Below are 15,262 nucleotides of genomic sequence, written 5' to 3'. Positions count from 1 at the left end.
GTTTGCTAGTTGCTGGTCATAAATCGCAAGTGCTTATCATTTTCATAAACAAGTCACAATAAAACGACTTATGCTTATGCAATTCTAAGTGTCAGACTCTGTGAGCAGAGCAGAGCCACTGCTCCGATACGCTCCGTTCCGATCTGAGCTAGGCAACTGGCAACAGCAACAGCAGCAGCAGCAGCAGCACCGCCATTTGCCATAGTAATGACAGGTGTTTGTAACTCGTTTGTAACAAGCGCCCCAGTGTCCAGAGCTAACGGAAGGCACCGAAAAAATATTGTACTTTTATACGACCGAAAAGCGAGGGAGGCGAGGGAGAGGAGGAGGGAAGCCAGAGACAATCGGTGGCAGCAATCGCCAGCAAATGCTGGCTGCTGCTTGCTGAAGCTAGCAGGGGGTCGCCAACGCAGCGCGCGTGAGAGAGCGAGAGAGACTCCATCAGATATTTGCATTAATATAAAGCCAAAGCCTCGGCCAATTTATGCCCGCCAGCAGCAGCTGCAGCAGCAGCCCAAAAAATACGAAACAAAAAATATTGTTTAAGCAGACACACAACACACAAAAGTTAGTTAGAGAATGAGACGCAGTGCGATCCATAAATTGCAAACAATCAAATCCGAAAAGAAAAACCTTGATGATGCAGTGAAAGTGATCTTCCAGCTGTGGTTATGAGTTGTCTGCCTCTGCTTTGTAATCTTACGTTTTCATTAACGTTGCCATTTGTTCCTGTGGTCGCCACAAGGAAGCTGAGAAGCAGCAGCAACAACCATCTATAGATTGGCTTTGATTAGGTTTCAGCTGGACCTGTGATTGTGGTTTCGATTCTTCTGCTGGCTGGCCAGACAGTAAAATTGATATTTGCGGTTTGCTTTGTGCGATTGGAATGTGCTCTCATCATCCGATGTCAGCCAACTCGCAACTTCGAGTGGTCAGCAATGTGTCTCGTGCATTGAACTCGGATCGAGTTGATCAGTCGGACAGATCGCAGGACATTTGTCATTGTTAGCGCGTAATTAACACACGCCCCAAACTGAACGCCAACCGCCCACAGTGCCATTTAGATAAATCACATCAGAGTGAGGCAGAGTGGGTGGCAAGAGGGGGGAGAGGAGGAGGAGGGAGCGTAGCTGCCACTTGTATGTGGCAACTGGCAACTTAATTGCAGAGTTTGCATAATGCTTTTAAAAAGTGAAAAAGTGCGCTTTGCATTTCGCACATGGCTAATGGCAAAAATATTTCAAACAAACATTGAAAAACACTTGCGGCAACGGCAACGGCAACCACATCGAGAGTGGATATTCAATTTGCCAGCTTGCCGGCACACTCATAATTAATTTTGGCTACGACGGCTATCGCTTGCTCTGCTCTGCTCCACTCAACCACACTTTAGTGCCCCCTTACCCTCTTCGCCACACTGTGGCTCACCTGAGTCTCAGTCTGGCGACCCACCTGCCAGTCTAAGTGAGGCTCGAAGCTCAGAGCTCGGCTAAAACCCCAACAAAAATCAACAAAATCGATATTTAAAATCGCATAAATCGTTTGGCGCGCATGCGCAGCGTTTGTCGATTGCGATCCAAACTGTGGACTGTTGGACTTGTTGTCTTACCTTCCACATACGATGTAATGCACTGTGAGAAAAGGTCTATCATATATTTAGTAGTTTTGAAAGAGAATTTATTTTATTTCCGTTTCACGTTATTACTTTTTTTTATAATATTGAAAAAATAAAAACAGTTCAGCATTAATTTTCAATACGAGAATTCAGTACTTTTAGTACACTTAAGAGTAGTGTGAAAAAGAGTGAATTTTACTAGTATTTTTTTCAACTGATATTCTAAATAAATTTTATAAATTTAAATACTCAGTACTTTCGGTAACTAAAGTGTAAAGCATAGGAAATTCATTGAGTGAATTTTTACTGCTTGTTATTAATGTTTTTCTCTGTGAGTCCGCAGCAACTCAGGCGACAACTGTTTCGCTTAGCTTGCGAACCACTTTGTGGTTTGATTTATGCGATTGTTGGCCTCACATCTGCAGCGAGGAGGAGAAGGGGCAGCGAGAGGTGGGGAGAGAGGGGCGTGTGGGTGCGTCGCCTATAACAGGAATTGCTTTAAATTACGCAAATGCATTGCAGCAACAACAACAACAACAACAACTTGAACTTTTGATTAACTTATGCAGCGCCAGCTTCAACGTTAGACTCTTGTTTCTTTGTCTCTGTTGTGGTCTGGAGTTGGTGCAGCGACTTGCCACTTGCCACCATTTGGTGGCTACAGCTTCAGCTCCCACCTTGTGCATATTGCTCAGATCCATTTATCAAGTGGCGCATGAAACCGAAGCCAAAATCGAAAGTGACCAAAAGCCGCGACAGTGAAATAAAATGCCACAAAATGCAGCATTAATTTATGAATGCGTCCAAAGCCAAGTGCATACCATATTTAACAATGTTTATTATATTTCTTTTTGTTTTTTTGGCAAATTTCTCGTTGGGTTTGCTAATTTATGGGACAGCGAAGACTAGCATCCAATTTCCGGGAGCGATTTAACAGCGTTTTTGTTTTTGATTTGCTGCCATTGAATGCTGCACAAATATTTACACAATCTCAATAAATTTATGCGCTCTTCTTCACATTTTCAATTTGCAATTCCTTCTCCAACTCGAAAATGGGCTGAAGTCGAGTCGACTTCGAGTGCCACTTTCTGCTCGCTGAATTTATGCAAAAATCCAAATTCAAAGTCTCAGACTGTGATTGTGATTGTTATTGGCCTAGAGAACGAAGAGAAGAGATCGGTGATCAGTTCGATCGAACATCGAGGCTCGTGGGCGGACGAAATTGAATGCGTGGTAGGAGCTGCTCCTCCTCGTCCTCCTCTCTGCTTTTCCCCCTACCATTCTTGGTTCCCCATTGAGCCAAGGAAGGGCTGCTGCTGTGATTTTTATCGCAAGTCTTTTAGCTAAAGGCCTCTGGCTAGGAGTCCACTCCACTCCATGCCACTCTACGCTACGCTACTCTGCGATGATGGGGTCTCCTCATCTGGCCTAACTCGGTCAGCTGACGGCTCCTTGTGTGGCCCACTTGCTCCAGTTTAGCTCCAGATGGAGACGCAACTGTGACTGCACTTCTAACTGCAACTGCAACGGCTGTTATGGTCATCATAGCAAAAAGCAAGGAGAGCAGAGCGAAGAGAGCAGAGATCGGCAAGTGCGACCACATTTGTGGCAACATCATTGGACAATTTCCTAGTTGTGCCCAGTTTGGTGCGACTTTGGTGAACGCGGCGAAAGTCAACAGCAAATGCTGGCCATTAAAAAGACTTTATTAAAACCCAACAGGAAAAATTGGACAACACGCTTTTCGTAGTTGTTGCTGTGAGAGATGTACACGAAAGCCCAGCGAGTCTTGTTGCCAATATTTCAGTTTCCCAGACTTTGGTTGTTGTTGCTTTTGGTCTGTACAATCGATAGCAACACATTTGTTGTACGCTGCTGGCTTGGTTTTGTTTTCGTTGACTCTCCTTTTTGCTGCTTTCGGGGCGGAAGCAAATTGCAACGAGACAAACGCGCCAAACTTGCCACAGATCCAAGCATGACGATGCCGATGACGACACCTGGGCAAACGATGATGACAATGCTGACAATGATGCGGTTATTTCTCACGCGACTTTCATTGATGTAGTTGTTGCTGCTTGATTAATTGCTGATCCAGTTATGCAACTGGCTCACTTCTCCTTTCGACTCCCAACTCCCGACTCGACTCCCCAGGCTAAAGTCTGGCTCTGGCCCCACGCTGCCTGCCAATTAGAATGTTTTATGACGACACTCGATGTTGGCTTCTCCTTCACCTTCTCCTTATTCAGTTGCACCCGCATTGAGCGTCTCTCTGCTTGATTTGCCCATGACGACGTCACTTCCTGTGCCTCTTGATTTCATTCACTCGTAGGCTGCATCGTTAGTTGGGGCAAGCTGTGAAGCATGCAGTCAGGCAGCCAGGCAGCCAGTCAGCTCTTAATTAGCGGCTGCTGCAGCGAGGGGCAAACGGGGAGTGGCTGCCCCATTGATAAGCTTGCAAGTTCATGAACTTTGTCACAGGCACTTTGAATTCCAAGTCGAGTCGGTGACGCACATTTCTAGGCGACGACGTGAGGACGTGCACATTCCAAAGAGAAGACAGGAGACAAGGCAAACGTTCACGAGTTTATACAACGATCCATCATCTAAGCCAACTCTTTTTTTGTTTTTGGCCACAGCGAAGGTGGTGGCGAAGGGGGCAACGACAACGACAACGAAGACGACGGCGGGTGGCAGCTGCAAATGCAACTGCAACTGCCAACTGCGACTGCAGCCAAACAGCAAAAAGGCATTTTTTTGCAAGGCGCAAACACAAGAAACGCATTCGCATTCGCAGTGGTTGTAACAATGATGTTGCTGTTGTTGTTGCTGTTGTTGTTGCTGCTTGTTTGTTGTGTTGTGTTGTGTTGACTGAGCTTTTGCATAGTTGGACTATGCCTTGACTTGGGGTTCGCAGCGCAGCGCAAAGCAACCCAACGCATCGCATCGCATGTTTTTGGCCATTTGGCGTCGTGGTTGCTGTTGCTGTTGTTGATGTTGATGTTGCAGTCACAGTCAAGTCCAGGTCCAAGCTGGCGGCCAAATGCAAATCTCCCGCTCTTTGCATTGCTTCCTTTTCACCTCCTCCTCATCTCCGTCTCCGTCTCTCGTCACACGCATCTATTGGAATTTTGATTTATCAATAGATGGAAGTGGGCGCCCAATGAGTTCGAATCGAGTCGAGCTGGAGAGTTAGCTCCTCCAACAGTTGACTATTGGCGAAAGCAAAAGTTAGTCGCTGCTTGTTGAGGGAAAGGCGATTGTCTGATGGCTCAAAACAGACTTGAAACATGGCCGTGGTGAGACAGCTGCAGCACACACAGCGAATGCTGCGAATACAACTGTGAAGATCAAGTCGCTGTTTAACATTTGCAGTCGCTCCTCGCCCCTTCCTCGTTCTTCTCTGAGCTGCCTGCTCATTTGACTTCTTGTGGCGGGCGAGCAAACATAAATCAAATAGAGGAAAATGTACAAGATAAATTTTTAAGCACACTTATTTAACACCTAACAACCTTGTTAGATGCATTTTGATGATGCAACCAGTCGAGTTGCAGTCTCAGTCTTAGTCTCAGTCTCTCAGTCTACAGCTGGAGAAGCACCTGAATGCACAGCCAGCGACAAGGTGGAGCACAGACTGAGACCGAGACTGAGACTGAGAGACTGAGATGCAAACACGTCGCAAGGCTGGCTCAGAAATCTATACCGGAAAATTAAAAAATTGTTAATAACACGACAAGCTGCGTGGCAATTTGATGGTGCCACAGCGGTGGCGAGGTGCTGTGGCAATAACTGTTAGAATTGCTTTTCGTTGTAGGACTCTAAGCGAAGCGACAAAGCAACATCAGCAACAACAGCAACAGTGCAACAACGTGTGGTAAATGTGAATGTGGATGTGGTTCAACTTTAAATTGCAATCGCAAATAGTTGCCAAGACACACACAGAGAGCGTAGTAGAGTAGAGAAAGAAAGATCGAGCAAGAGAGAGACAGAAAGAGAGAGAATGTCTGGTGTGTTTGGTGCTCCATCAAAAAGTCACATCTGCTCACATATAAATCTTTGAGATGGCAAAGGGTGCCGAAGCACTGAATTTTACAAAAAAATAATTTATAAAAATTGCAATAAATATTGAGAGGCTCTGATAAGGCGTCAACATAAATCAGGTGCCATGTACAAGAAGACAACCACGAAGAAGAAGAAGAAGCGGGAGAATATGCGAGACATAGCGGAATATCAAACTGAGACTGGAAATTGGGAATGGGATTCGGATTCGGATTGGGAATGGTATTTGGGCTTGGAACTGCGAGTGAGCGAGAGCCGTGACTAATCAATGTAATAGTGTGAAATCTTTACATGCCGCAACGCCGAATGCAACAGCAACAACAACAATAAAAACAACTGCGACGACTCCGATCCCAGGACAGACCCTGGGCCATACGATCTTATGTCTTTATAGCTAATTCGCTGGCGAGTGAGACAATTGCACGCTTTCTGCACCCAAACGAAACCCAAACTCTGACTCTGCCCACACAGCGAACATGCCGCATGCAACTAGAGACATGCAAAAACAAGCACTTTCATTGCCGCAATGTGTGCCATTGAGATTGTGTTTCACACTCGATTGATAGACGACGCTTAACTCAAAGCTCTGATTGATCTCAAAGTGGTCGTAAGCTGAGCTCAACTCAGCTCAGCTCAAGCTGCCCAATAAATGTTTTTCGAATGATTTCGCCAGATTCTCATTCCCCCTTCTCTCGCTGCGCACTTGCCACTTGGATGTGGCACATGACCATTTCTCATGAGTCGCCATCGCAGGCCCAAGCGCAGCTAAATCATCCACATCTGCCGGAAATTGCATAAAAAATATGCAAGGCTGCGATGTTTGGTCTAGCCAGGCAACTGCCACATGTTGCACTCAGTCTGAAGCAGGCTGGTGCAACCACAGTAAGCCACAGGCCCCGAGACATGTCCGAGTCTTATCAGAAAGCAACGCGCTCTCGCTACGTGATAATCCGCTCAAGCGACACGACCGACATTTCCCCAACTTCTATTAGCCTTTCTCTCTCCCTTCCTCTCTTTCGTTCCCCTCTCTTTCTGTCGCTTCGATGTGAAAGAGGTGTTAATCAAGAGCCACGCCACGAACAATATGCATTTGGCAAATGGAACGTTCAACTCTTGGCTCAGGATGTGGCTCTGCTCTCAGCTCTTGCTTTGCTTTGCCCCGCGACCTCAACTTCAATCTCCCAACTGCAGCTCACACGCCAGCCAGAAGCGGGGCAATCATCTGACAATGAGTATAAGCGACTCGACTCGATTCGACCGCATTGTTGTTGCTTGTTGCTTGTTGTTTGTTGCCAGCCTCAGCTTCGTTTTGCTGTTTGCCGTTTGCTGTTTGGTTTTGGCCATGACAGAATTTCTCTTCAGTTTTTTTTTGGATTTTTCTTTTTGTTCACTCCATACGATAAATAAGGTAATTGAATGAAATTACTTTTGACAGCTTATTTGCATACATCAACAGCGGTCGCAGTAGCCGCAGCCACAGTCGCAGCTGGAGATGGATGCGGTTGGAGTTGGAGTCGAGTGCGAGGCCTTGTTAGGCCATAATTGGTTATTGAATGCCTGCAGTTGAGTTCCCTTCCTCCCCTCAGCCCTCTAACTTCTACTCTTGCTCTCGATCGAGTGTGAGAAGTGCGTGCTGTGATCGAGTCTCGAGTCTCGACGACAACTCACAACTCACAACTCAAACGCAGATTGAGATTTTCCGTAAGCAAAACGAATGACTTAGACAACGAACTTGAACGCATATTCTCGCCTCAATTGCACTCGTATATAATATATTTTTGGGACAATTGGTCATTTGAGTTTTGCCTTTCACTACACTTCACGTCTGTTGACAAGACAGTCTAAGGTGGCAGCTCATCCTCAACCCACGATGATGTCGAGGCGTTGGCTCGACTTCGACTCATCATCATTGGATTCTCGTCATCAGCGTTGGGCCAGTTCGTGTGGGCGTAGAATCCAAGCTGACTCCTTGGCGTTGCTGTCGTGTCGTGTCCCAAACAGTTCCCAATGCTGTTGACAGATAAAATTGCCAATCTGTTTGGCTGTTTGACGACATCGTTGCCCGCCATCAGCAGCAGCAGCAGCAACGGCAGCGAGACATCGTCACTGTTTGGCGACAATTTCGCTCGGGTTAAACGGGTTTAAACTGCTGGCAACTAAGCTTAATGAAAGTCTTTAGTCGCGACTTGAGCAGCAGCAATCTAAGTAGATCTCCGCCAGGGCTTCGCCTTCGCCTTTGCCTTTGGTTTTGCTTGGGCTCACAGTTCGATGCCTTTGGCTTACAAAAAGTGTAATTAGCGCTGAAATTGAACGTGAGGAGTTGCCGTGCATCGCCGGGGACGTGGACACGTTTCGCTTTTTCGCTTTAAATGCATATCAGTCTAAGGCACAGCAGCGACAACTCAGAGGGAATTAGGGGGATATCCACTATTTAAAGTGAAATAATGACAGTTTTAATTGCTGATTTTTGCTCGTTGTTTGTTGGCGTCAAAATGCCAGGTCTTGCTCTAGTCTATCCCCTCTGCACCCAATCTCTTCCCCCCGCTGCTTCGGTGTGTGCTCTGTGTGCTATTTTTAGGTCCAATAAGGGAATGGGACCAATGTAAATGTAAATGTTGATTACGCAAATGCCAACTAATTGGCAGCCATTAAGCGAGGTCGTTGCTCCTGTTTCCCCACAGCCGGATAGTGACAGAGGGGAGGAGAAGAGTAGCGGGTGACTGGCCAAAAAAAAAATATATTTATATGTAAGTTGACAATCGCTTGAGCCTCCGTTAAGTTGAAGTGGAGAGTGCCAGAGGCTTTTCGGGTTGTTCGTTTTTTCGTTTTGCGGAACCATGACAAATTGCTCCACGGGTGTTGCGAATTAAACTTGCGCTCAGATTAGCTCCTCCACAGCGAAGGAGGGGATCGGGCAACGGTCTTTAAATCGAATTAAAATTATGACAACTTCATTTGTAATTGGAATAACAACTGTTCGTTCATTTACCACAACCAAGACAACAAACAGAGCTCTCATGATGTTTGCAGACTGCATGAATGTTTATCAGTGTTAGTTCATGTTGTGGTGACAAAAATTTGTCTATAAGCAAAAGAGCCTCTCATAGATAGCCCTTCATAATTCAATTTTTAGCAATGCATATGTTAGGTATATAAAGACTATGAGAAAACTAAGATCTGATTCTTTTGCTAAGAAGGTAGTTTACTTTTCAGAAGTTCGCGTTAATGCTTCTTGCTCTAAGACAATTTGTGAATTCACATCTTATACGCAGACATAAATCTAGCTATATTCTGTACTGATTGCGCAAACAGCATATCTACTAAATTTTCAAATGAAATTTTTTTTTGAGTAAAGCTCACTATTGTTCTTGAAGCAAATGCAAGCCTTTTAATGAGAAGGTGTCTTAACATAAGCAACAATTGTATACAAACTATACACATGAATATTGGAAAATAAATATCATACGTGAGATCTTAATCTTAATCGTATTACATAACTTGATATTTTAATACTTTAAAACTTAAGAGCAAATTTAGTTTTTTTTACGTCTAAATTGTACATACTAATTTGAAAATTGTTTATTTTTACAGGTCTCGGCAAGCGATCCGGATTGCGGCGTCAATGCAATGGTCAACTACACTCTGGGCGAGGGATTCAAGCACCTCACAGAGTTCGAGGTGCGCTCTGCCTCCGGAGAGATTTGTATTGCCGGAGAACTGGACTATGAGCGAAGGAACAGCTACGAGTTTCCCGTGCTGGCCACAGATCGAGGCGGTCTCAGCACAACGGCCATGATTAAGATGCAGCTGACGGATGTCAACGACAATCGACCTGTGTTTTATCCACGCGAGTACAACGTCTCCCTCAGAGAGTCGGGCACAGCGCAAGCCTCTGGCACTCCTCTGCCCATTGTGGCTGTGGTGGCCACAGATCCCGATGCGGGCAGCTTTGGTCAGGTCTCGTATCGCATTGTGGCCGGCAACGAGGGCGGCATCTTTCGCATCGATCGTGCGAGTGGCGAGATCTTTGTGGTGCGTCCAGACATGCTTTCGGTGCGCACGCAACCGAGGCACATGCTCAACATCTCGGCCACCGATGGAGGTGGCTTGAGGACAAGCACAGATGCCGTTGTCTTTCTCAGCATCATCGATGCCATGCAGCGTCCGCCCATCTTTGAGAAGGCGCGCTACAATTACTACGTGAAGGAGGATGTGCCACGCGGCACAGTCGTTGGCTCAGTGATAGCCACCAGCAGTGACACCGGTGAGTTCCAGTCTCAATCGAAAAAAGTCCAACTATGTATAACTGCAATTCGAGTCGTTTCCCTCGGGCAGACAAATACTCAATGCCTTGCTTGCCAAATTATTGCTTGCCGACGTGTTGGCGACGTCTTTGTATTGGGTTGGCATTCATTAGTTCAGTGAGCTGGAAAACAAAATATGCGCATATGACGGACAGAGGGAGGACAGACAGACGGACGAACGGACGGATGAGCAGAAGAACGCTTGAATGCTTGCGCCAACGGAAAAAGACCAAGAAAATTAAAATAAAATTTGTACAAGCAAAAAAGCTTGCAGCGCCTGCAACAAAATGGGCCACATGCAAGCCACTGGCCATGCCACATCCAGAGGCATCCAGAGTGAGCAGAAGAAGCAGACGCGGAGTGCGGCAGCGGCAGCGGCACAATGGCGAAAGCAAAACACTTCAAACGCAAATTTCGGCAGAAATCTGCACCCATCAACGAGGCAACGACGTCCTCGTCATCGCTCGCTTTGCTCGCCTGCTCGATGATACAAAAGGCTGAGACACGAGCTCCAGCTCAACTCGAAGTTTCAGGAGAAGAGTTGGGTTAGGAGTGAGACAGGGCCAGAGCGGGGTCTGAGAAGAGTGGAACGACTCTTTGGATGGCTATGCAAAATGATGTTGAGCTTTAATTTGCTGCTTTCGCTGTGCACTTCCTTTCATTGCCAAGTCTTCAGTCTACAGTCTCCAGTTCCCATCCCGATTCCTCTCATGTGTCAATCTTTGGGCTCTATTGTTCCTGCAGACTCATTGCGTCTCCTTTGTTTGGCTCGCCTGGCATTTGAATTGCCTTTAATGAGGCGAACATTTGATCTCTCTCTCTCTCTTTGCCTTTCAAATTTTTGCGCCTCAACGGTGATATTGAAAAGGTGCTGCCTCCGGCTTATCATATCTTGCAAATTTGACGTTCAATAAAACGCAATGAACAAATTTAATTAATAATATTTGCCCTTGAAATAACGAACGATCAGCAGCGAATTTTCAATTATGGCACGAAGAAAAACAGAGTTACCCTTTCATTTAAACAGAAGTGCTAGCAAATGTAGTATATTTATCAGTATTTAAATAATTACAAATACAATCTATCGATAATTAAAGCGCTCATTCGATATTTCCATTCTGGAAAGTACTGCACCTAAGGAAAAAAAAAAAACAGTTCGCCAATAAACAAGCGTCAGTCAACAGAAAAACTGCAAAATAAGTTTTACCATTGTTTTTTGTGTAATTGTGTTTAGTGTAACTGTTACAATCCGCAGTACTTCGTGTGTATGTTTGCTAGCATTTTTATTACATATCTTTCGCTGTGCACTTTTCATTGACAAGTTTTAAATTCGACTATAGAAAGCACTTATGCAAAAGAAAAAAAAATGGCGGCGCGCCAAAAATCAAGCGTCAGTCAGAAGAAAATCTGCGCAATAAGTTTAACTTTTTTTTTTTTGTGGAATTGTTGTGTGGAGTGCAATTGCTAGAATTCGCAATACTTCAGGTGTATGTGTTAACAATTTTTTATTACATTTTTATCAATCCATTTCTTAGTTCTCACCTCACGCTTTTATTTTCGCCTGCAGCTCAAAGGAGTCCCGTGCGCTACTCGATCTACTCTGGGGATCCCGATGGCTACTTCAGCATCGAGGCCGCTTCAGGCAACATACGGATAGCGCATCCGTTAGACCACGAGGCAAAGTCGCAGGTGCTGCTCAACATTCAGGCCACCAGTGGAGAGCCTCCGGTTTATGGCCACACACAGGTGAACATCGAGGTCGAGGATGTCAATGACAATGCACCAGAGTTTGAGACAAGCATGGTGCGCATCTCGGTGCCAGAGAACGCCGAGCTGGGCACCCCGCTCTTTGCTGCGCACGCCCACGACAAGGACTCGGGCAGCAGCGGCCAGGTGACCTACAGTCTGTCTTCCTCCACTGCCTCGGGCAATGCCACCCAGCGTGGTGGCAGAAAGCCGCTGTCTGCATCACAGTCAAAGTCGAAGTCATCGCTCTTTGCTATCGATGCACGCTCTGGCCACCTTGTGCTATCACGACATCTGGACTATGAGACATCGCAGCGGCACTCGTTAACTGTGACTGCCACCGATGGTGGCATGCCGCCGCTCTCCGCGGATCTCACCATCATTGTGGATGTCCAAGACGTCAATGACAATCCGCCCGTCTTTGAGCGCGACGAGTATGCTGTGAATGTCTCCGAATCGCGAGCTATCAATGCCCAGGTAAGTTTCGAAACTGCAAACTGAAACTGGTTGCACTCCTTCTTGCCCCTTGGGGCAGCTAGAGCTGCCTGCAGTTTTATTGAAAAATAAATTTTTGTAATGCAAACTAAATGCGCAACATAAATTTGATTAACAGCCAGTAAAAGTCACGCTTTTGTCAGGCAGGCGTCATATCTTTTTTAAAATATCTCAACACCCCAGAGAAGAAGATGCGGCGGCTGCCTCAAGAGCAGTGGCACGTTGCGCGCTGCAAGCTGCACGCTGTTGCAACAGTTGCATGCAACCAGCGGTTGCCTGCCGCCTGGCTGCAACTCGTGCCTCGCTGAACTAGTTTTGATCATAAAATCACTTTATATCTTTGGCATCTCGAGAGAGTCCGCGACTCGAGAAGCGAAACGTGAAACGAGTTGCGCACTGCGGGCAGTTCTAGGGATTCCTCTAGAGATTTACGCAGACATACATCACAGATTCCGCGGCAGCTTCGGCTTCAGCTTTAACTTCAACTTGAAGTTGAGCTGCAGCTCTTTAGATGATTGATGACCGCCAGCCGTGTTTGGCATGTAGATCTGCACTCATTTCTTTTATTCTTCTCCACACCAAATTAACAACAAGCTCAATTGTCTCTCTCTTTCATTGTTTCCAGATCATCCAGGTGAACGCCAGCGATCTCGATACTGGGAATAATGCGAGGATTACGTATCGCATCGTCGATGCCGGCACTGACAATGCTAGTCTCAGCCTTGGCCACAGTCTCGCCCTGAATGCAGCCGATGCCGATCTTGCCCAGCACTTTGGCATTTTTCCCAACTCGGGCTGGATTTATTTGCGTGCTGCGTTAGACCGCGAGAGTCGCGATCGCTATGAACTCACAGTCCTAGCCACCGACAATGGCACTCCGGCAGCTCATGCGAGAGCTCGAGTGCTGGTCCGTGTCCTGGATGCCAATGACAATGATCCGAAGTTCCAGCGCGAAAGTTACGAGTTCCGCATCGAAGAGAATTTGCGTCGTGGCGCCGTCGTAGGCGTTGTGACTGCCACCGACCTGGACATTGGCGAGAATGCGGCAATACGCTACCAGCTCTTGCCGGCCAACTCGAGCTTCCAGGTGCATCCCGTCACAGGTGAGTCGATGCTTCCTTTGACCATAAATTAGTGTCCGCCAGCCAAGCTCAATCGCAACGCAGCTGAGCGTCTAACAACTCACTCAACGCTGTTAGAATAAACGAATCTGAATCTCTTTAGACCCGTACGGTTTTTAAGAAACTTGAAAGAGGTCTATTAACTTGGTTAGAGTTGAAGAGCGCATAATAAACAGAGAAAGTTTATATATTCTAAACCAGCAGTAGTAGTCTGTCCGTTCATTTTAATTATCAAATAGAAAAAATAATTTTAAATAAAGTTCAGTTTTAATATATAATTTCAGTAATTTACCTTTATATTATATTATATATATTATATAACCAATTTTACAAACAGAAATTTAAAAGAATTAACCTTAATACTTAACTTTATGAGAGATTCTATAGCATGCTAGTAAAAGTAAAGGGTCTATTGCTGTCTTATAGTTTACTGTAGCCATTCTTACATGCTTTGAATTCGAATGCAACTGAAGTGGGGGAAAGAGAGAGAGGAGGGCAGTAGAGTAGAGAGGACTGTCAAGCCAGCAGCCATGACCCATGGTCATTCATTACTGCGCTGCACTTGGCTGTCGCTCCTGCACTGTGCTCTAGTTGTAGCAGCATCAGCTCCTGCATTGCCCACGTCAATGCCCATAGATCAAACGCGCACGAGCAGACGACGACGATGACGACGGCTAAACCAGTTCCTCAAGTAGAAGACGTTGACGATGGGGCAAGCGATAAAATGCGATCTGTTTGGCGATATAGATAGAAAGATGTGGTATGGGGATGGAGATGGTGATGGGGATTGGGATGAGGATGTCGATGTGGACGTGGACGTGGATGGGAAGCTGGCAGCCAGTTGCAGCGCATGACCATTAGTGTTTGAGCAACAACAGTTTTAACGCTGTCAGCTCATCCGTCAATGGAATATCATTGGGTTGACATTCTGTCCTCTTCTCCGTCTCCGTCTTCGTCTCCATCTCCCCATCTGCCGTTGTGTGCTTGCAATGAGCGTGTGCGCCTTTGGGGCCAAAAGGAGCCAAGACACAAGTCTCGGTTCATTTAAATTAAATATGGAAATCGCGTGCAGCTAATCCTGCCACAGCAGAACACAGAACAAACTCGTTTCGCCTGACATGATTTTCTTTTGGCCCCAATGCTGTGGGGCAAACAATTTTGATGGCAATGGCGATGACGATGGCACCACCAGCACCATCAGAAGGCTGGAGCCAACCTGGAGCTGGCATTAATCATTGGCGACCCAGTTTTGCTGGCTAACAATGCAGCTAGCTACAAAGTTCTCTCCGCTTTTTTTTCTTCTTGCCATATTTATATGTACACAAGTCTAATCTCTATGCAATTCTCTCTCATCATTCCAGGCGAGATTACCACACGCGAGCCTCTCGATCGGGAACTGCGCGAACTTTACGATCTGGTCTTGGAGGCCAGGGATCAGGGCACGCCAACGCGCAGCGCACGCACTCAGGTGCGTGTCCATGTGACGGATGTCAACGACAATGCGCCGGAGATTGCGGATCCGCAGGAGGACGTGGTCAGCGTGCGGGAGGAGCAACCACCGGGCACTGAGGTGGTGCGAATTCGCGCCATAGATCGCGACAATGGACAGAATGCATCGATCAACTATTCGCTGCTAAAGGGTCGTGACTCCGATGGCCACGGCCTCTTCAGCATCGATGCCAACACGGGCGTGATTCGAACGCGCGTCATGCTTGACCATGAGGAGAGGAGCATCTATCGTTTGGCTGTGGCGGCCACCGATGGCGGCAATCCGCCCAAGCAAACGCTACGAATGCTGCGCGTCGAGGTGCTCGATCTGAATGACAATCGACCAACGTTTACCAGCTCCAGCCTGGTGTTCAGGGTAAGTGTGCAACGATTTATTGTAAGGTCATGTCTAGCCCAAAGACCAAAAAGACGACGAT

At 46.5% G+C, this 15,262-nt stretch overlaps 1 protein-coding gene across 4 annotated transcripts in view; it reads left to right on the top strand.

The window, feature by feature from the left end:
* Positions 1 to 15,262, top strand: part of LOC132785310 (protein dachsous) — a 75,412-nt gene that overhangs the window by 45,543 nt on the left and 14,607 nt on the right. For 2 of the 4 annotated variants that reach the window (XM_060791470.1, XM_060791390.1), the window contains 4 exons: positions 9,263 to 9,935; positions 11,543 to 12,198; positions 12,842 to 13,319; positions 14,699 to 15,201. In XM_060791470.1, the coding sequence (XP_060647453.1) occupies positions 9,263 to 9,935; positions 11,543 to 12,198; positions 12,842 to 13,319; positions 14,699 to 15,201 (2,310 nt within the window). Of the gene's footprint in view, positions 1 to 9,262; positions 9,936 to 11,132; positions 11,463 to 11,542; positions 12,199 to 12,841; positions 13,320 to 14,698; positions 15,202 to 15,262 lie in introns of those variants that run through there. The other 2 variants (XM_060791549.1, XM_060791627.1) reach the window with 2 other exon arrangements.

The sequence above is a fragment of the Drosophila nasuta genome, chromosome 2L (assembly GCF_023558535.2).
Source record: "Drosophila nasuta strain 15112-1781.00 chromosome 2L, ASM2355853v1, whole genome shotgun sequence".
Lineage (NCBI taxonomy): Eukaryota > Metazoa > Arthropoda > Insecta > Diptera > Drosophilidae > Drosophila > Drosophila nasuta.
The sequence above is the reverse complement of the archived record's forward strand: the minus strand, read 5'-3'. Positions and strand labels throughout refer to the sequence as shown.